Source organism: Rattus norvegicus, chromosome 12 (genome assembly GCF_021556685.1).
Source record: "Rattus norvegicus strain SHRSP/BbbUtx chromosome 12, alternate assembly SHRSP_T2T, whole genome shotgun sequence".
Taxonomy (NCBI): Eukaryota; Metazoa; Chordata; class Mammalia; order Rodentia; family Muridae; genus Rattus; species Rattus norvegicus.
In genome coordinates this window covers 49,372,934-49,394,342 of record NC_141545.1, presented here as the reverse complement: position 1 = coordinate 49,394,342, position 21,409 = coordinate 49,372,934, and the positions used below count along the sequence as shown (strand labels likewise).

The window sequence follows — 21,409 nt, the reverse complement described above, 5'->3', positions numbered from 1 at the left end:
TGCCCCTCTCCCCAGCTTCGAGCAGCCCCACCAGAGTCTGAGGCTGGCACGTGTAGACCCAGCCCCCCCCACCCCACGCACACACCGAGCGTCTGCCGTGGGAGTAGTTGACAGTTATGTACAACTCACTCCCAAGACGCTACCTGTCAAGTGTTCATTCTGAAGGACAGCGTCAGTCTTGTGAATTTTGCCGATGTCTCAGGCCCGGGCTGATTTCAGCGGGAACTTGGTGTCAGGGGGTCGGGTTTCTGTGTGAATACTGTTGTCCCCCGCTGACCCCATACCCCCTGCCGTCCACACTGAGTCACACAGCTGCTGTTTAACCTTTATTGACAGTAGACAGTTAATCAATACTACAGCTACAGAGTCTTGGCACTGCCTTCACACTTAAACGGCAGAACTTTTCGAAAGTGGGGCACACAGCAGCTGAGCAAGGCTGGCCGGATGGGCTGGGCCGCGCCGGTCTAGAGACGGGGATGCCCCCGACTCGGTGGGAAGGCCTGAAAGATGGCCCTTGAGGACTAGGCTTCACACTGCCCTCACAGCCAGCCAGCCAGCCTGCCCGCCGGATCTTCTGAACACCCTAGGGTGTGAACTCTCAGATGGGCAGGTCAGATATCAAGGTGGAAAAGAGCAGGTGGAGGGGGCCCCTCCCCCCTGCTCCCCAATGGGCCCACCTGCCTGCAGAACCCTCACTTGGAAAAATCAGTCACGGGACAAGAGGGTAGTATAAGACCAGATATAGCAGAAGAGGCAGGCGGCGCCAACGGTATTCCACACTGTGGTGCTTCAAGGGGTGATGGGCGCTCAGGGCCCAAGGTTCACATCTTCCTGCCACAGATAGGTCTCTGCCCTTTCCTCCTGTCTCAACCCCGCAGGCCTCAGAGAAAATCTCTTCAAACTCGATGCTACAGTACCTCCCCTCTGTGCATCCCCAGGAGTAGACGTGAGTCATAATTAAACCCCAAGAAAAAGACCTGTCCTTATCGGAAAATGACAGGGCGCTTTCCAGTTAGCAAAAGTGCTTGCTCATTCTCTGAATAATGGGCTGGGGCTGAGGACTGTCTGAGCAGGCTGGAGATGTGATTGGGGCCACTAGGGAGTTAGGCTTGCTGAGCTGTGGGGAGTCTGCCGAGAGCCTCATTCTAGGGATCTCAGTCGCTGGAATCACAATAAATATAAATAAATTTACACACAGTCTCGACAACACGGCTCTGGAAACTCTAGGAGCAGTGGGCTGTGATCCAGGCCAGCCATGTCACTTCTGAGGCAGGTCCAAGGCTGACCAGGCCTTTTTCCAGCCTTAGGCCATGCTCTGAGGCACAGAAGTTCCTCTCCTGGGAGAATGTGTGTGCTCAGAGCTTTCCCTCCAGTGTCTCTGTGACACACGACTGTGTCCCAAGATGGGCTGCTGGTCGTCCAGGCTCTGCCAGGTGCCAAGCTTAAAAAGAGTCAGGTCTCACCACCGCCATGCCTGTCTCAGGCCCTGCAGAAGATGGGGAGGCGGAGGGCTTGCGCTTCTCTCGTGCTTCTGGCTTGGGTGCCCCGGGAGTGTCCTGCGGTAGCATGTTGGGGAACAGGAGGAGCCGCAAGCTGTCATTTTCCTGTCAGCCATCGGCTAGAGACACTGTTTAGCCGAAGCGCCTTTCTTCTAGGCCAGCACCTCAAAGCAGAGCAATGGGCTTGTTCCCCGGAGTTCCCAGGTACTGTGCAGAGTTGACCACGGATGGGGCCACACTGTCTGCTGTGACAGTGGAATAGGCCGCATAGAGACCTGTCACCTGCACATCTGGAAAGGGCTGGTCACCGCTGCCAGAGACAGGGGTCAGGCTTGGGGTTCCCAGGTCACAGCCAAGTGGGGAGTCTCCGAAGGCCCCCAGCGTGTCCAGGCTGAAGCTTTCCTCCCTCATCTCTTCCCACAGGTTACCTTGCAAAGACAAAAGCACTTGGGTGAGCTGGCTCAGGGCCAAGCAGCCCCGAGTTCAAATCCCCCCTTTGGGGAACAGAGGCTGAAGCCCAGCCCTGGTCTTCCTCCTGCTGCTGTGTGTCCCTGGGAAAAGCACTTTAGTCTCTGAACCACAGGGTAAGATGGAGAAGATCCAAACAGGATGGTGCCTAGGAAGTACGTGGTTGGTATTCGGCAGGTGCTCAATGAGTGTTAACAGGTGGGGTGGTTGTCACAGTGATGCTAAGGGTTGGTGCTGGCAGGCTGCTGCCAGACGCCTGCCAGTCTCTGGTCTCTCCCCTCAACCCTGCCCAAGCCACATCTGAGGTATAGTGCATGGAAAGTATTTGGTTCTCACTGGGCAGCAGCAGCAGGATCAAGAGCCGGGGAGGACATGCTGTTCCCCCTTTTAGCGTGACTCTCTCTGGTTCAGGGAGAGAGGGGCGGGGAGACAGGCCATGACTTTCCACAGCTGTGACGGACCTGACCCACTCACCTGTCATCTGGTTCTGTTCCCTATCGAGGAACAGGACACAAAGACCGGAACACACAGCAGGCACGTGCGTGCTAGGGCTCGATGGGTTGGGAGCCTTCGCTGAAGTGTACAATGCCCTGCTTGGTTCTTGGATGTGTCTTTTCACTCACTGTCTCCCCCTGGGCTTACTGAAGGGGCCGACTTAGCATGCATAACTTTGAAGCAATCACTGAAGTTTGGGGTACTAGACCTAAATCCTGGGTCTGCCACTGAGCAGCCAGGAGACGGCAGGGCAGGGTCGTGGGGGCTGTGTGGGGGGGGGGACCAGATGGTGTCTAGGAAGTGCTCAGTTGGTACAAAGCAGGTGCTCATTAAATGTTAACAGGTGGGGTGGTTGCCATAGTGATGATGCTAAGGGTGGGTGCAGGGGGACTGCTGCTGAACTCCTCTCCCCTCAACCCAGCCCAACCCCCGTCTCCTACACCTCACCCTGTAGAGCGAAGTCCATGATGCTGGGGTCCAGGGCGTCCACCTCTGTGTTCGTGTCAGTGCTGATGTTGAGGAAGTCCCCAGGAACCCTACCCACGGCTGGCTGGGGGAGAGGCCCCGGGCTGAGATTGGGTAGGGCATGAAGAGGTGGGGTCTGGGCCGGTGCTGGGGAGTCGGGGGCCAGATGTGCCTGGGGCTGGACCTGGTGGTGCAGAGGGACCGACTGCAGGGACAGGGTCATCAGTGGCTTAGGTGGGAGTTGGGAGATGGCCAGGCAGCTGTGGGTCATGGCCACCGTCGTGGCGCGGGTCAGCACAGGGACCTCAGGCTCCCCTTGTTTTCCAGGACGCCGGCAGCTTTCTGGGCGGTCTGAGATGAGCTTGTCTAACTCCTCTGCAGACAAGTGGGAGATGTGACCCAGATGTCCCTCTGTCACCAGGTCCTGAGTCCCCATGCCACCTCCCATATGGATTGAGCAACCGCCTGAGACCCTCTGTCTAGTCTTCTGTGAGATGGTGTGATCTGGTCTGCACTGGTCTGCACTGGGTTGCTATGCAGATGTGATGCCATCCAAGCCCTTAAAAGTCCTTCATGAAGCTTAAGGGGAGCTGCCAAGAAACCCTAACAGCCCCCACCCCAGGACCTTACAGCACAGACCTGTGGCCCTAAGACTTTATTTGGACTCTCACCAGCCCCTCCAGAGGGAGCTGAAGCAGGGACACAGGTCCCAGGAGACAGCTAGATCATTAATGATCAAGGAGACCTAGCCACTCTGTGCAAAACAAAATCCAAAACAAACCAACCAACCTAAAACTGAAAGTCATTGCCCCATGAGTTGAATGGACTCCCTTCTGTGAGAAGAACAAAGAACAGAAATCCCTCTATATAAGAGAGTGTGGGGCTGGGGATTTAGCTCAGTGGTAGAGCGCTTACCTAGGAAGCGCAAGGCCCTGGGTTCGGTCCCCAGCTCCGGAAAAAAAAAAAAGAACCAAAAAAAAAAAAAAAAAAGAGAGAGTGTGCACTCGCATGTGTGTGCATGTGTATGTGTGTGCATTGTATGTGTGTGCATTATATATGTGTGTGCATGCATATGTGTGTGCATATGTGTGTGCATTGTATGTGTGTGCATTGTATGTGTGTGCATGTGTATGTGTGTGTGCATTGTATATGTGTGTGCATTGTATGTGTGTGCATTGTATGTGTGTGCATTGTATGTGTGTGCATGCTTATGTGTGTGCATGCGTATGTGTGTGCATGCGTATGTGTGTGCATGCGTATGTGTGTGCATGCGTATGTGTGTGCATGTGTATGTGTGTGCATTGTATATGTGTGTGCATTGTATGTGTGTGCATTGTATGTGTGTGCATTGTATGTGTGTGCATGCGTATGTGTGTGCATTGTATGTGTGTGCATGCGTATGTGTGTGCATGCGTATGTGTGTGCATGCGTATGTGTGTGCATGCGTATGTGTGTGCATGCGTATGTGTGTGCATGCGTATGTGTGTACACACATGCACGTGCACCACAGAACACACGTCCAGGTCAGACGTCCAGGTCAGAGTACCATCTCAGGTGGCAGCCCTTGCCTTGCTGCTGTGTCCACCTCGAGACAAGGTCTGTTGTCAGCTCATACATCTTCACCGCCCACCTTGCCCAAGGAACCCCAGGATTGCTGATGTGCTCTGCCATACCTCCTTTACCTGGATTCTGGGGCTCAGGACCTCAAACTGCTGTATGTACTTTCCCACCCAGCCTGGGGAATCACTCAGGTTTGGCTGTCCTTACTGAGCCGTAAGGGGCCCACGAGCTGGCTGGGCCACTTAGAGATGAGACTCTAAGCCAGATGACCACCCAGGATCTCCCGGCAAGCTCAGACCAAGGCCTGGGAGCCCTGGGATGGGTGCCACACAGGGCCTTCCACCACTTCCTGCTAAAACCCCTCTCCCAGCCCAGCCCCCTGCCCTCGAACCCGGAGTCACCTATTCAGTCAGTGAGCTCCAGAGACCCTACCAGCTCTCCCCAGGACAGAGTTCATAGACACATGCTGCCATGCCTGCCTTTTATCTAAGATATTCATTCATTCATTCATTCATCCATTCATCCTCCCTCCCTCCCTCCCTCCATCCCCGCCCCCAACCCCATCTACATGGGTGCTCGCCAGAAAAAGAGGCCAGATTCCCTGCATCTGGAGGCACAGACAGCTGCAGGCAGCCCGACCTGGATACCAAGAAGCAAAAGCCCCATACTCTTTAGGAGCAGGCCCATGCTCCTAACCGCCCGGCCGCCTCCAGCCGCTTTACTCCGATGCCCAGGCCGGTGCCATCCGGGCTCACCAGGGTTGGCCATGCTGCGGTGTATGGCGGCGAGGTCCTTCCTCTTCCACTTGTGCATCTCCTCCTCCACCTTGTCGATGCGCGCCAGGTTCAGGGCCCACAGGCAGCCCTTGCGCGAGGAGCCACTGGGCTTGGTTTCCACCTTCTCAAAGCACTTGTTCAGGGACAGGTTGTGTCTCACTGAGTTCTTCCAGCCGTCAGGTGCTGTCTGCGGGGAGACACGGGTACCCGGTAGGTGCCTCAGGTGACCCTCACTAGAGATGCTTCCCCTGCCTGCACACACGCAGAAGCTCATGCCTGTCCGGGCAGGACATAGGGATTCTGTCTATAATATAAGCCGGGGAGATGAGAGGGAAGGGTGGGGACTGCGGCACACAGGATGGCAGGGTCCCTGCCCTGGTGGCTGTGGAGCTGTAGTTGGAGCACAGTTCCAGGGCTTTAGGAACGTCCTTTCTCATCTCCGAGGTCAAAGGCCATGGAGCTGCCTGGTTAGTTCGGTGTGGATCACTTCATTGCCGGATAACCAGATACCGGGACCCAGCTCACCCAACCCATGCATCCCAAGCATTTATACCTGGGATACTATCCAGACCCAAGATTCTGTGATCTGAGATGCCTGGCTGCTTGTTGGTCTTTGGGGGTTTGAGGTTTACAGGCTGACTGACGAATGGTCAACCGTACTCCAGCCACCGACAAGATCTCCTTGAGTCCTTCTGAACTCGCCAGCCAGTGAAGGCTCTTGTGAAGGAGAGGGGCTTGGCATCTTGCTGTCTGGCTCTGTGCTGCCAGCCCCTCTGCTCTTTACACCCGAGAGGCATGAGGCGCTCTGCTCCCTCTATCCGAGCCCAGCCTATTGCCCCGTTCCGTTCACACACATTGCACCTCTTTGGCTGTGTTTGCACCTGACCTCCCCATCGGGCATGATAACACCGTGAGGCTAAGAGCATGGCTCCATATGGCGCAGAGGAAGCCAGGGAGAGTCAGGGTGGCTCCAGCACCCTACCCTGGGTCAGAGCCCTCACCTTGAAGTAGGGGAAGTGCTCCTTCATGAAGCTGTAGATCTCACTCACGGGCAGGCTGCCTGTCTTGCTACTCTTCAAAGCCATGGCGATCAGACAGCTGGGGCCAGAGATGGGGACGGAAACAGGCCTCAGGTGACAGCCTGAGGTCCCCTCTTGCCGTGAGTTCTGCCCTGCTTGGTACTAGTCCTTCCTCATTCCCAGGGCCAGCTCCTTGTTAGCACCATCCCCCAGTCCCCCATGCCTACCCCTCCTCCACCCTTCTCTCAGCTCAGCCACTGCAGTGAGGGAGAGACCCTGCTTGCCCTCTGACCCCTGACCCATTCCCCCAGGCTTTTAGACCTCATCCAAGATGCTCCCTCCCCAAAGCCCTGAGATATACACTGCCATTTTTACAACCAACTTTAATCTGAAGAAACAGGCTCGGGGAGACCAAGCCATATGGTCTATGACCATGGAGAATCAGTATCTGATACAGGGTTGCCAGTCCCTCCCAGGAGTGGGTCCCAACTGGGGGTTCCCTTAGGCCTCAGGTCACCCTTTCCTGTCTGTCTGAGATGCCCTGAAGGCAGCCCTTGTTGCTTCCTTCTGGACGGTGGGGTCTCACCTGTAGGAGTAGATGGGCTTGGGGTAGTGTTTGGGGTGTGCCTCTTGAGGTGAATGCACAGTCACGTGGGCCTGTGGGTAGGGAGGCCGGGCTGCGAATGGAGAGCCATAGAGGCTGGTGGGAGGACACTTCATGGAGAGAAGACGGTTGTGAGACAGGCAGGTGTCAGTCACAAACCCCAGCCCAGTTTCTAACTGCAAGGAGATCGCTCCTGTCTCCCCAGCAAGACTTGAGTGGTGTGAAAGGGTAGGTGGGTAAGGAGGGTGTCTGATCCCCCAGGAGTTGAGCAGTACATGGGGTGATTCCAGAATAGTCTGTCTCCGACCTACAGTACCTGCTGGGAACCGGAAGGCAGAGGGAACTGGATTTGGGTAGCCGGAGAGTACAGCTGTGGCATTTCCTGCAGGCCCGATGATGACTGCCCTCCTACGGGGAACTGGTTCATCTGCTCGGCCTGGAGAGAGGGAGACAGAAGGTCAGGGACAGACAGACACTCTCCTCTTTCCCAGCCATGTAGTGGCACTTACGCTGGCTCTGTAGCTGCCTATGGGGCTCAAGCCCAGCATGCCTCTGGGGACCATCGCGGTCTGGCTACGGAGCATGGGACGTGGGGCTGCACCCACGTGCGGGTCTGCCACCCCAGCCATGGCACCTGTAGGAGGGAGGCACAGAGAAGCTGTTCTGCTGGAAGAGGTGGCCACAGTGGGGGAGGTACATCACACATCACGGGAGCATGGGGGCCACTGTCTACCCCAGGACCAGACATACAGGAAGTGCTTCCGAATCATTTTTCTGGAATGTGGTGGTTAATAATGGGGGACCTATAACCTGTGTGACCTGACCAGTCTCAGTGTCCCCATTTCTAGCTACCCCTTACCTATTTACAAAGTTGTGATGGTTAAATGGTGTACTGCCTACCGAATGCTTAGCACGTGATTCGTGATGGTGATAACAGATTAGTTTGGTTCCTGTCCTTTAGGAGCTAAAAAATGCCAATTTAAAGTTCATCTTCTCAAAAGCTTCCTGGCCCCCTGGGGCCTCTAGATTAACATATACAAGTGCTTTGTCCTCCTCTTCCTCCCAGAAGCTCTGGTAGTCTGCCAAAGATTAATCCAAGAATAGCAGATGTACATCTGCTTCCTGTGCCGGGCCTGTGACAGACATCACTAATCCATCACAGATTCTCACTGCACCATCCCTAATCAAGTAAAAGTAACCTGCAATATGCTGCTAGGCCCTGCCTTGTTTTACCACGTAGCAAACTCCAACTGCCTTAAGATGTCTCCTGAATGAACCACCTACAGCACCCTGTAAGAAGAGGTCGATTCACTTTCCCTGCAGATAAGGAAACTGATCAGAGTCACAGGCACACCCCAAATGCTGCACAACTGTCTTCCCGGGCTCTAGATTACAGTTTGAAAACTCATCAGCAGGCCAAACCTGGCCCACAGCCTGATTTGTCAATAAAGTTTTATTAGCACACAGCCGCATTTGTTTGTTTACCTATAGTCTGTGGCTGTTTTTTCCACTGTAAACATCAGTACTGCATAGTTTGGATCTAGACTTTATGAACTAAAAAGTAAAAAAATATCTTTTCCCAGCAAGGGCACTGTCAGAGCACACCTGTAATTCCAGCACTCGGGAGGCCGAGGCAGGAGGATCTGGAATTCAAAGCCAGCCTGTGACATTTAGAGAGACCCTGTCTCAAAGACCCTGGTCCTTCACAGAAGACATAAGTCGAGCACTGTGGACATTGCTCAAGAATGACCCGCCCTAGAGCCATCCTGCCAGACGCTGCTGTCCACCTCTGTCCTGGTCTTGTGTAGCAGTGGCATCTCGGCCACCATTTTCTGTCAATGCTGTCTTCAGTCCCCTTGCTTTGATTACAGCTCCCTGTCCGTTTACGGAGCACCTACAGAGTCCAGAGTTCTCTCAGAACCTTCTAGAAGAGAGATCAGCACACTTGTTTTTCTAAAGGGTCAGACGGCAAAGGCTTCAGGCCTTGCCAGACACCTGACCTCCTGTCTTCGGGAAAATCTAAACCCCACTCTTAGTGCATGCAAGGACAGACCTCAGCTAGCATTTGACCCACCATGAGTTTGCTAACGGTGTGAGGTGTTTGAGAAATCCCAGGGTGTCTTCTTCCCTGGGACTTGACATATCACTATCCTCCCACTTTACAGGTGTAGACAGACAGACCAGAGAGACAGAAGGACCTCCCTAGGACCACTCAGCAGGTTGGTGGCAGGGCTGGGGTCACCTCCTCCCCTTTGAACCTACCTGGGTGTGGATGTGGTACACTGGGGCTGCCCAAGTCTATCCTCCCACTTGCCATCTGCTGCAGTCGAGGCACGTCCACGGCTGTGAGCCATGACAGTGACTGAAGGTCCCCAGGGAGGTCGTCATCACCCGCGGGAGGCAGGAACCTGTTGCAAATACCAAAAACCTCAAAATCCAGACGTTACCGAGCGTGCATGATGCCACAGTGGAAAAACCGCACACCGTGGATCATTTAGGGGTCACTGTAAATGCTAGCATACGTAAATCCCTTCGCGATGTGGTGTGTGACACATGAGACACCCGTAGTCTCTGGTCCCTCCGCAGACACGGCTCGCTGTGTATACCCAGACGTTCCCCAAACCTCCACACTAAAATTCAAAACATTTCTTTTGGATAAGGTACATGTAGAGTGTGTCCCCTTTCACATGTGGTAAACTGAGGCTTACCACACATGAGTCACTCGGTCAAGGTCATGTAACACAGGAAGTGGGAGCCCAGGAGCAGGTGGCACGGCCTGACACCAGGGCTCTTCCTCATGACCCAGGCATCCCTGGAACCTGACCAGCAGGCTAACAGACACACGTGTCAAGTACACGCATAGATTTCCAGGCAAGGAAGGTGACTCTGGTATCCCTGAAGTCCCATGTGCTATGTGGCCAATAGCTTTTTGGTAGTACCTCGTGTCTGGGACGCTCATACCCTAACCCAGCACCATCTCTCCCGAACCAGGGGCTGTCTGCTCCATGGCCAATTGGTCACAGCCTACATCCACACTCTTGAGCTCAAACCAGTGTGTGACAGAGTCCCAGAGAGGAGTCGGGGGAGGGCTTTGTGCTCTAGAACCATGGCCTCTAGGTCTCTCCTGCATCTGTGGGGTTTCCCGTGTGGCCTGTCATTCCTGCACCTGGTACCTCCAAGCTCACGGTCTCTCTCCTCCCATCTCTGCTGTCTGTCCTTAGAGCCACAGTTTCTGTCACCATGTCCCCTTCGGCTCAGTCATCACTAGTCTGGGCTCGAGAAGCCGGAATCAGGTGACTATGAGTTACCTCAGCCATTGGTTGCCTCGTAGGAAAACAGGGCCTGGAAGTCATTGAAAACTGGCTGGTCCTTGTCAGTGGCAACAACAGTTGGCCAGGCTGCTGTTCCCCGGTGGCCCATTGTGCCGCAGACGACTGTTGCCCCTGCGGCACGTGGACCCCATTGTTCTAAGTCTCGACGCCTTCTTTCTGTGTTTCCTAGCGGCCACCCCTTCGGCCTGCTCACAACTCGTCCATCTGAGTGAGAGTCCTGGCCTGAGCCACACCATCTGTCCCCTAGGCCCCCAGAGACTATGGTATAAAGGGGAGGGGCTGACCCCACTCTCTTGGCCTCACCCCCACAGCCAGCCGACCTCCCAGGGATGCTGGTGAGAGCCCCGTTCCTTCCCCAATGCCCTCGCTGCCTGGCTTCAGAAGAGGGGTTTACTCTGCCGTTGGGTTCCACAAGGTGGGAGCTCTGCGAGGTTCCAGGACACAAACATGGACCAGAACCTGACAGAGGCAAATCCAGGAAATGGTTCACGCAGAGGCAGAGAGGCACGGGGACTCAAGCTGGTGACCTTAATCCTAGTTTCCCGTTAAGTCACCCCCTTAACCTCGCTGAGCCTCGCTTGACTTTTTCGGCTGTAAATCACAGACAACATGGGGTCGCTGTGAGGATCAGGTCTGTGAAACGCCGAACAGCATCTCATTCCCAGCAAATCCGCGGTGGCCATTACTTGAGCGGAGGCCGGCCATTAACACCAGCCGATATTAGGGCAGCCAGACTCAGAGCCGACAGGCACACAGCCCGACCACAGCCACCAGCCACTTCCACTTATTCTTAATTAAAGTCAGGCCCTGAGAGGCGTGCTGTACCCATGTTACAGATGGAGAAACTGAATCCCTGAGCCGTCCCTAGGTCCTGACCTGCTTCCTAGAGAGTGAGGACTGCCAGAGATGACTCTTAAAGGCGCTTCATAGGTGGCGGGGCGGGGTTGGTGCTGTGCTGTCCTGTCCTGATGGTGGCTACACCTTTCCCAGCATCCCTCAGTCCCTTCTGTGCCTCCAGCAGCTGCCACCCGCTTAGCACCACCAAATTCAGTTCTTCCACCATTGCTGTTCTCCTCTCAGGGTGACAGTCACATTGGGGTTCTGGTCTTAACCAGGAAGGGGCAGGGACATTAGGGCTCCTGTCTCCCCTGGTGGGCATCAGGTCATCTGGGCTCCAGCTCCACCATCCTCCCATGATCCTCTGTATCGAGTGCTCCCCACTGCTCCTCTCCTCTCCAGCCTACCGTTCTACCCTTACCCCCATTGGGGCTCACCAAGGACCCAGGCCCTGTGTGCCACCAGCACAGCCTTTGCTGCCAACGACATGGCTGGTTGAAACAGACCCAACCCGGGTCAGCGACCACAAGAGAGACTCAAGCAAAACTCATTGGATCCGGCCATGCTAGCGTTGCTCTGTGATTCCCTGAAATCTTTGTCTGGGAGCAGCAGGAGGGCCACAGACAGCAGAACATCTCACTTTACAGATGGGAAAACTGAGGCTAGTACAGTACAAGCCCCTTGCAGGGCTAGAAGGGGCTCCAGCCTGGTCTCTGCCACACTTGCGGTGACAACCCTGACCTGAGTCCAGAGTTTTCAACCAGTTTGTAGGAGCAGAGTCTGGAGAGAGAGTAACAGTGCCAAACGGTCCCACTTGGGTTCTGGATCCACTCTTGGAGCCACCCCCAAGCTGGTTGACAGGTCCTTGGGACCCTGAGCATGTGACCTTAAGCAAGTCCCTTCAGACCCTGAGCCCCCATCCCCTGAGCCTCTGCGAGCATCGAGACAGTGTACGAGCACCTTTTAGTGGGGGCTGGGCCGGTTCTCTGTTCTTGGGGTTTGCTGTCACGTCAGAGGTCTGTGATCTTCCTTCCTCAGCCATGCCAGAGGAATCCCTGTCTCAGTGTGCCAGCCCTGCTCAGCCTGGTCAACCCCGCTGTGCTCCTGTGATGGAGCCTGTTCCCTCTTCCTGTTTCCATACAGGGATTCGGCACTGAGGCACGGAAGGACAAGAAAGTATGGACTGTCCTTACTGTCCTGTCCAGGAGCACACCAAGGCACTCCCCTGCACAGCTGCAGAGGGCTCACCAACTCATGCATCTCCCTGTCTAGAAGGCCCACGCACAGCCTCACTTCCTCCCAGTGCCTTGTAGAATGTAAACTCAGGGTCCAAGACATTGCTACAGGGAAGACTCCTGGTTTCAGGAACTACCCAGGCTTCCTGTCACTGGTCCCCAGAACAACACTTAATCCCCAGCCTTGGTTTTCCAGTCTGTAAAATGGGTGCGAATGAGATTATAGGTGAAGACACCTCAGAAACCCCCGCAGATGGTTTCTAGGGTGGAGGAGAGGTGGTTTGAGATCTCTCCTGCCATCATGAGAGGGACGGACAGACAGACAGACAGACAGACAGCAAGCGCCTATAGCATTGCTCACAGTAACTTTCTCCTCTGTGGGACACTTGCAAAGGCAGTGAAAGTCAGCCTGTCCCACTCACTGTCTGTCCTTCTGTTCCTCAGTGAGGAGAAACCCTGGGTTCACCACATCCCCTACCCACTGATGTCCACATGCCTGCGACCAGCTCTTCCCACTCGCACCCCTCCTCCCTCCATTTTGCACACCTCCCCCCATTCTGCATCCCTCCCCCCGTTCTGCACCCCCTGTTCTGCACCCCTACCCCACCCCATTCTGCGTCTCCCCATCCGAGTCTCATCTCTGTCACGGTGACTGACGGGCTCTGTGATGAAGTCCTGGCCTCATCCTTCCTGCTGGATGATGCCATAGGATTCTGAACCTTTCTAAGCCTCGGTTACCACATCTGCATAATGGGGATAACTGGCCTTCGGGGCAGACCCAGCACATGCTCATGATCCCTCACCTGACTGTCCCCGAGCCCGTTACTCTGCAGGCTTCCTGCAGTTGATGCTGTGACGCTCACGTGACTCCACACACCGTGCACTGGGGAGTGGGTCACCCTCTGGCTGACTGGGTGGTGGCTGACCCAGGAGCCACGGGCGATGGGTCCTAAGGCTTCAGGGACACCGTGGGTGGATATCACTGCCATGCTCTCCAGTGACCTCAACTGTGGCTTCTTGGGGCCCCTGAGCCTCCTCTTTGCTCCTGGTGTATGCCTTGCCTTTTCCTCTCCGAGTAGCCGGCCTCTCCCTGTCAGGCACCCATTTCTCCAATCCCTGATAGTCCAGCCTATCGTTGTCTACAAGCCTCTGTTCTCTTGAGCCCTGCTAGTGTCCCCAGCAGGTACTGCCCAGGATTCTGGGGACCCTGAGGGTCAGGAGGAGCGCAGGTCAGGGTGCAAATGGCCCCAGGAGCTCCCACTACTGAAGCGAGTGACTTTGTCTCCTCTGCAGGAAGAGCCACAGAGCCCAGTGCAGGCCTCTGTACACAGCAGGCACCCTACTTTGCAGATGTGCAATCCCCACTCTCTTAGGGCCAGGCAGAGGTAGAAAACTCAGGTGATCTCTGTGACTACAGCTCACCTTGCTCAGAGAGTCTGAATGAGCATGGGGATAGCCTCAGCATACAAAGGGGCTAGCCTGAGCAAGCATGGGGCTAGCCTCAGCAAACGGGGGACTAGCTTGGGCAGACAGAGGGCTAACCTAGGAATACAGGGCTAGCTGTGCAGGCAGATTAAAGTACAGGTTCAGGGGTCCCTGGGGTGACCCCTAATAGTGTATCCTTCTCAGACTCTGGGGGAATTGTCATTCCCATGAGTCATCATCACTGAGATGGCTCCCAGAGCACCCCTATTTCTGACTTTGCAGTGAGCCCCCCAAATAGCACATCTCCCTGTTCACACAGCGCCAGGCACACTGTGCTTTACTGACCCCCATGCCACCCAGACCCCTCTCACTTAGGGGGGGTGGGGTCAGGCCTGGCTCGAACCCCACACACCCAGACTCTCAGCATCAGTGAGACTTGTCTGTGAGCGTCTACCTCTCTGTGCCTTAGCTTACTCGACTGTAAAATGGGAGCGTTCCTGAGTACCGCACACTGTCTCTCAGGCCTGGTGAGGATCAGACGGAAGAGGAGAGAGGCACTTCCTGCAGCTGAGGGTGCTCGTGGGACTGATTCACTCTCTGAGGGGTACGGACTCAGCGCTAATCAGGCCACAGTGTCCAGCCCTGAGGGGGATCCATGCCAACACCACCTATGACCCCAGACAGGCAAGCTGACTTTTCCTACGTCTAAGCAGGCTTCCTAGCTGACCCTGGATGGCCACGGAGGAAAGCCACGCAACCAGTGACTCTTCCCGTCAACATTTCCCAAGCCCCCTGGCAGCTAGGAGGAGGTCATCCCTCACCCCAGCTCACAGGTAGGGATGTAACCCTCAGGAGCACAGCATGGTAGGCTGTGGGGCTGAGCTGAAGGAGAGGCCCTTGCCCTGAAGCTTCTCTCTTGGTCATTCTGCCTACTCGACTGAAACAATCCCGGATGTCTTGGGAAGTGTACAAACTCATCGCGTCACTGTTTAAAAGGGATCTGTGTTGCTGGGGTCCCCATGGAGACACAGTCTCAGTGAAGGGACACTTTGGGAAGTCTGAACTGGCTGTCCTGGCTGCCAGGGTTGGGGCTCTCCTGAATGAGGGACCCAAGAAGGCTGTGGGTTCAACACCCCGTAGACATCTCTTGTGTGCCTGCTCATGACGAGCTGCTGTCAGAACACCATCCTCGGTCTCTACTTCCAACCCAGCTTCCCCCAGGAAGCCTCCCCACTGTCTCAGTGTCTCTGAACTCTGTCCTGCCCCTAACACTGGTACTGTAATTAGTCAAGCTTGAACAGACGAGGGGAATCTCCTGCAGACTGCCAGGAGCGCCTACCCCCTTCTAGTCGCTAAATGCCTAGATGACAAGACACACGAAAGTAGCCAGCCCAGGCTGCCCTTCCTTCACGTGACAAACATTTGCGCACCGAGGTGGACTGGACGCCGCGTCGTTGTTCCGTGTCCCTGCTGATCACGCATGTGCTGAAGAGCCCAGTGGGCACCCAGGGAGGGTGAGCCTATGCCTGCATGGCTACAGTTTCTGTAAGGATCCCTGTCCACATGGCTGAGTTGGAAGCCCGTGGTGGGCGGAGCTGGCGCAGCTGTCATCCAGGAGAAGGCACATCCTGTTTGAGCTCAAATCTCACCCCCACTTCTTGGTAGCTGCGTGACTTCAGCAAGTCGGCTCCCCCTCTCTGTGCCTCAGTTTCCCCCCATGAAGAAAACGGAATCACCATTCTCACCACAGGGCAGATGTGAGGCTAGGAAGGGAGGGCACAGGGACACAACAGGCACATGGACACTGTGTGCTCCAGCCTCGTTCTCAACGCCACACTGTGTCTTCTGTTCCTCCCTTGGCTGAGCCCCAGAAGGGTGTGCCAGCCAACGCTGGAGGGAGGGACTCAGAGCCACCCCCAACTTGAGGACAAGGAGGTGCCCCACCCTCCCGAGCTGTGGTCGGTGAGAAACTGTTACAATTCCACAAACCGTTCCTGTCTCCAGGATTAAGCCTCTGAGGGCCGTGTTTACCCAGCTAACATGTCCTTTGTGATACCTTTCAGAATGGTTCACGGGAGGAAAAGAAAATTAAATGCTCTTTAGCCTGCTCAGAAATTCCCTGCAAGACAGAGTGGGTATACCATGGAATGATGTAATTGTGGGAAGAGGGGAGTGTTGATACCATCTAGAACAGTAGCTGACTTGGAACTGTGTGTGTGTGTGTGTGTGTGTGTGTGTGTGTGTGTGTTTTCAATGATCAGGGCAAGGACTCTCTGTGAAACACCAAAGAGCATTATGGGCCTGAGAACACGCCAACACGCCTTCCTTGCTCAGCTCCCTCTCTGGAAGAAAGGTGCTGGGTCTGACCTCTCGGAACTAAGTTCCCAAAGTTGAGGCCGCTGCTCAGAAATTTTTGTTTTCCTGCCTCTCCCCACATCTAAGCCTGTGGGCAAGCAAGGTCCCCAGGGCAATCAAGGTCCCTAGGGCAAGTGAAGTCCCCAGGTCAAGCGAAGTCCCTAGCTTCAGACTCCTTGTCTGCAGATGGAGATGAAGCCAGGGTCATCCCTATAAGGATAGTACTTGCTGGGACTGAGAAAGAACCTAGCACCTAGTACCCAGAAGGAAGCACCTAGCAACCAGAACCCACCAGGTACTTAAGAACTATTCCCTAACATTCTGGGAGAGGACTTTCCTCCTACCCTCTGAGCTAAGAATAAACCCATTTAAAGTGGTCGAACCTCAAGGCTACTGGGGAGAGAGCTGCAGACATTGGTGGCTGGCCCTGGAAGACAGAGTGGTGACTGCTCCCTGTCTGGGCCTCCACCACTGACCCCTGACAGCTGCCCCAGAACTGGGCGGTTGGCTGCAGCCAGCAACGCCCTCCTGGGACGTGGGCATTGAAAGTTAACTAACTAACGGCTAAACTAGCCCCAGGGGGACAGAGCACCGGGCAGCTGCTTGTGGCCTGTATGGGGGGCCCCAGCGGTGGCTGGACTCGCAGTCTACTGGATTCAATCCTTGGAGCAGTCCCCGGAGACACACAGAAGCGCAAATGAGAAGCCGTAAACCTCTCCTGGGCTATTATTCTGGGAGAAAAATGGGATTGTCGAAAGTAAAGACTCTGGCGGAGTAATTGCAAAATTTCCCTTCCAGGAGCAAGTGCTGTCCCAGGCTGGCTGCAAGCTCAAGACCCTCACAGCAGCCTGTTGATTGGTTTTCAGAGATTTCATTTCTCAGAGAGGATCAGAGAGGGCAATAACTTGTCTGGGGGGGGGGGTGTCACACAGTGAGGGGTAATTCGTTCTTTACTGGGGGGGGGGGTGAGACTAGAGGTGATGATCTCAGGGTGTGTGGCTACTTCAGGTTTGAGGACTCAAAGAGTTGACCCTGACTAATCTCTGAATTCATTCCCTTACCAGGAATGCCACCCTCTCGGGATGGCATGGGGGCAGCTGGTCACCACTTATCCTGAAAGTCACCATTTGTATCCTAAGAGGTGGCAGTCTGAGGCAAAGGGCTCCCAGCAGTCACAGGGAAGGTTAAGGTTTTCTGCTGTGTCTGGATGGACACAGGAAATGGATTACTACTCGTCCTGGCAAAGGTATGCCGGGGTCCAGGCACCTCCAGATCCAGTACTGATAGCTGGGGCCTGTTAATCCAGTCACTAGCTGGTCAGTGATCGGGTTACACCTGCCACCCCCCACAAGGGTGCTCTCTGTCTGCCTTCCCTGGTCTTAGAGCAGGGCAGCGCTGCAGACAGTTTGTGGTTTGCTCTGGCCTGGACATGTAGCCCAGCCTCATGGGAGCCTCCATTGGGTGGCAGACAGGTGGGCTTCTGGGTTTGAAGAGGATTCCACCCCACCCTCCCCGAAGGCTCTCTGGGGTTCTGACTCCCACGCATTCCAACATGGCTGAATTGTAAGCAACATTAACAAAACTAGTTAAGCCGCCTGCGCTCTGCCAACTTTGCCATGAATCCTCATGGCCCCCTAATTGTGCCCATTTGTAATTTTTTTAAAAAAAGATGTTTATCACTGGGGGGCGGGGGCAGTCCTATCATGGCACATGTGTAGAGGTCAGAGGGCAACTTGGAGAGTCACTTCGCTCCTACCGCCTTTTGCATGGCTTCCAGGGATCGAACTTGGTTCACCAGGCTTGCACCACAAGTGCTTTTACCCACTGAGCCGTCTCACTGACAACCGTAGAGCTGCCCTGGGAGTGTGTCAGGCCTGCTGGGTACCTGTTAACTTCAGGGTAGTTTGGAGATCACACCACAGGCAAGTGACTGAGCTAGGCCTGGCTGCTCGGTTGCCATAGCAACCCCAAACCCCTGGGGCCCTTTAGCTCCATTTTACAGATAAAGAAACTGAGGTTTAAGAAGTGCCACACGGCCAGAGAAGCCAGGTTTACTCAAGCTGGAGATGCTCACACAGCCTTCGAGTAGAGCAAGAAGGAAGCCCAGAGGTCCTAGGTTGGGCAAGGCTGGCCTCAGTTTCCACACCTGAGCGATGGGCTCAGCTGAGGCCAGGAATGATAGAATGATGGGTACAGGAACTGATTTGCCCCTGGGACAGGTGCTGCGCTCGAGCACACACACACACACACACACACACACACACACACACACACACACCAATAAGATAAACCCAGCTGCTTGAATCCTTGGCCTCCTTTATGTCCAGAGACAGCCTTCTAATTGGAGGCTGCCCGTGGCCTCGGCAGGCACTGCTGTGGCTGCAGTGGGCCTCCTGAGCCAGACAGCCCCTGGGTAAACAGGGCTGATCTGAGGTGACAGCCTGGCCTTCCTGGGGCAGCCCCCATGTGGCCCCATTACTCAACCAAGACATGGTGCTGGCTTTAGGGCTCTGGGAATCAGGTCAGGCCACACCATCTCAAGGAAGAGAGGCTAGCAGGGGACCCTGAGACTTTCCTTCTCCCCCTTTCCTCCCTCCTTTCCTCCCCCTCTCCCTCCTTCCCTCCCTCCCCCCTCCCTGTGGCTGTGTCACTGAGCTCTGCTCTGGGCTTCAGTTCTCCCACCTGTAAAGAAGGTTTTTGGCTGAACTCCCTAATGACTTTCCACAAAGAGGGAAGGCCCATAAGGCTCCCCCATGCCCCCCTAAACTTTGATCCTGTTGCGAGAACCAGTCTACTTAGGCTTCGCTTTGAGGCTTGTCAGCCTTTAGAACCCAAAAGAGACCCTGAGGTCATCTAATTCCAGGCATCATTTATTTATAGGATGAGAAAACCAGGTCCAGAGTGGGCAAAGGACTTGCTAAAAGTCACACAGCCTGGCTAAGAACTCACAGTTGTGACCTACGACCTCCCAACATCCAGAGTGCTTAGGTGAGGGGGGCATTTCCTAGAGCCCCTGCTGGAGTCACTGGATGGGGAGCAACAGCTGTTGAGGTCACCAGGCTGCCCACATTCTGTAACCCAGGAGAGACACTCCCTTAGAGGGGACACACAACTGCTGAGAGCCACTCTGAAACACACACTGTCTCTAGCTCTCCAACACCAGAATCTTGGACTCGGCATGCAGCCCGGCCCTCACCTGTATTCCTGTGGAGAGCGGTGGTGGCTGTGCCCGGAGCTTCTGATCATTCCTGACATTTTGGACTGGATGTCACTTTCTATCATTTCCTTAGGGAAGAAAAAAAAAGTTCCTATCAGCACTGATGTAGGCAGGGCAGAGACCCTCAGTTTCCCACAGTTCAGAAGCAACCCACAAAGGGTCACAATCCCAGGAAAATCCTGCAGGGTTTGAGAGCAAGGAGAGTGAGGGAAATTCCAAGTCCTTTCAGATTCAAGGGGAAGGGGGGAGGGGGAGCCCCTACACTGAAACGTCAAGCTTTGGGAAATCCAGGCAAAATAGAAATCTAAAGAACTCCATTCGTTTCCAAGCCCATTCCCCACCACTATTCAGCTATGAAAATGAAGAGATCATCAAAGTAGGGTTTGATGAATCCGGGGAGACCCCACACGGATGCTGGGAAACCAGTTCATGCACTGCACCCCCCACCCGGCCACCCACAAACATTAAATAAGACTCCCGGGCGCCCCTACATCTTCCAAGGCAAGCTTGAAGCAGGTGTGGGAAGCCTCCAGCCCCGGTGGGGCCCCTGCGGGTGGACGGGGCGTGCAGCCCGGGCTGCACCGTGGTACCTGGAGCGGGTCCTGGGTTGGCGAGGGGCGGGCGGCGCTGCGGCAGGGGTATTCCCTTGCGCTCGCCCCTTGCTGTCTGGAATTTGGCCGCCCGTCGCAGCTCGAACCGTTTTTAAATTTCCCTCTCTGGAGCTGTCCAACTCTGAGCATGCGCAGTAGGCGTGCCGGGTTGTTGGGGGGTCCTTTCCCCTCCTTTTCCCTAAGGGTCAGTTACAGGGCAGGGTCAAGGAGATTTCAGCGGGCGGGCCCCAGCAACTCAGCCTCGTGCGCCCCGGGGCTTTCGGCCCTAGGGTGGGGCGGTCACGGTGGGAGAGACACCCCTTTTTCAACTTTGCAAGCAGGCGAGCGGGATGATGGGCAGGGCTCAGATGTAGATGCTGCAGGGGACCTGGGGGCGGAGGAGCGAGAGGCACACGCACGAACCAATCCCCCCACCCCCACCCTACACACACACCGGGAAGGCTCCGGGGCCACCTGTGGCTCCGAGAAAGTTGAGCCCACGCCACGCAGGGGGCCCACGCCAGGGTCCGGGAGCGCCGAGGGGAGCGCGGCTGCGGCAGGGGCCTGCCGCCCTGGATGCTGCAGGCCGTTGGGGACCGTGACCCGCCCGGGCTCCCGCGTTGCTCCCGGCTCCGCCCCCGCTCTCGCCGCGGGAAAGGTGGCGCGCAGCGCCGGCCGCCCAGGATAGGGCTCCGCAACTCCACACCTCGCTCTGCAGCTCGCTCCAGTGGTCAAAGGCTGCAGGGCCCTCTCCACTTGGGATGCCCCTGGCCCCGTGCCCTTCAGCCCATCCCTCCTCCTCCTGGGTTTCTCCTCCTTCCCGGCTTCGCATGGGCTCTGGAGGTCCTGATGCCCTCCGGGCAGCCGCACCCTACCTGCCCCTGCCCAGTCAACCCCTGCTGTGTCCCACACTAGATATTCCTCACTGTGACCCTGGAACCTTTAACTTCAGGCAGAATCTGGGCTTCTAGGGCTGGGTGCCAGGTTCTCAGTCCCCCCCCCCCACCCCCGTGCCACACTCCCGGGTGGCTATGATCTTAGCGCCTGGCCAGGGCTTCCTTGAGGTACCTGGGCACCCTCACTTCCTCCTCCTCTGCTGAGTAAATACATAAACCCATCGCCTTGGGCTTGAGTTCAGCTGGGAGAAACGTAGATTATAGACGTTCAGGGCAGTGTGGTTGGGGAACTTCTCTCCGACTGACATATGTTTGAAATCTGGACTTGGGCTGGTTACAGAGGTGGATGAAATAGTTCACACGGTGTTACTTTGAACGTCCCTGGGTGACCCAGGACTAACCCTGTTGGGTTCTCCAAAGCGTTTGTGGGTGTTTCAACTTCCCTTTGAAATAACACTACTTGACATTAAGATTGGAGATGACTCCTGTGCTTGGGGCTTGGGGCAGTGAGGGGTGTGGAGTTCTGGGTTCCAAAGGCTGGTGTGGTCATTAACAATGAAGCCTGTAAAATGCTATAGAAAGGAAAGCCAGGGGTAGAGAGGTGGGGGAGGTGTGTGTGTGTGTGTGTGTGTGTGT

General features: G+C 55.5%; 1 protein-coding gene across 1 annotated transcript; it reads right to left on the bottom strand.

Annotated features, from left to right (window-relative positions):
* Nucleotides 1-313: 313 nt before the first annotated feature.
* Foxn4 (forkhead box N4) lies at nucleotides 314-20,612 on the bottom strand. The gene is given in 11 exon segments (NM_001389259.1): nucleotides 314-1,927; nucleotides 2,910-3,302; nucleotides 5,243-5,450; nucleotides 6,265-6,361; nucleotides 6,869-6,996; nucleotides 7,203-7,322; nucleotides 7,396-7,520; nucleotides 9,149-9,294; nucleotides 19,267-19,355; nucleotides 19,878-20,076; nucleotides 20,332-20,612. Coding segments are annotated over 10 exon segments (1,719 nt in total). The 5' UTR covers nucleotides 20,028-20,076; nucleotides 20,332-20,612; the 3' UTR covers nucleotides 314-1,664.
* Nucleotides 20,613-21,409: the final 797 nt, after the last annotated feature.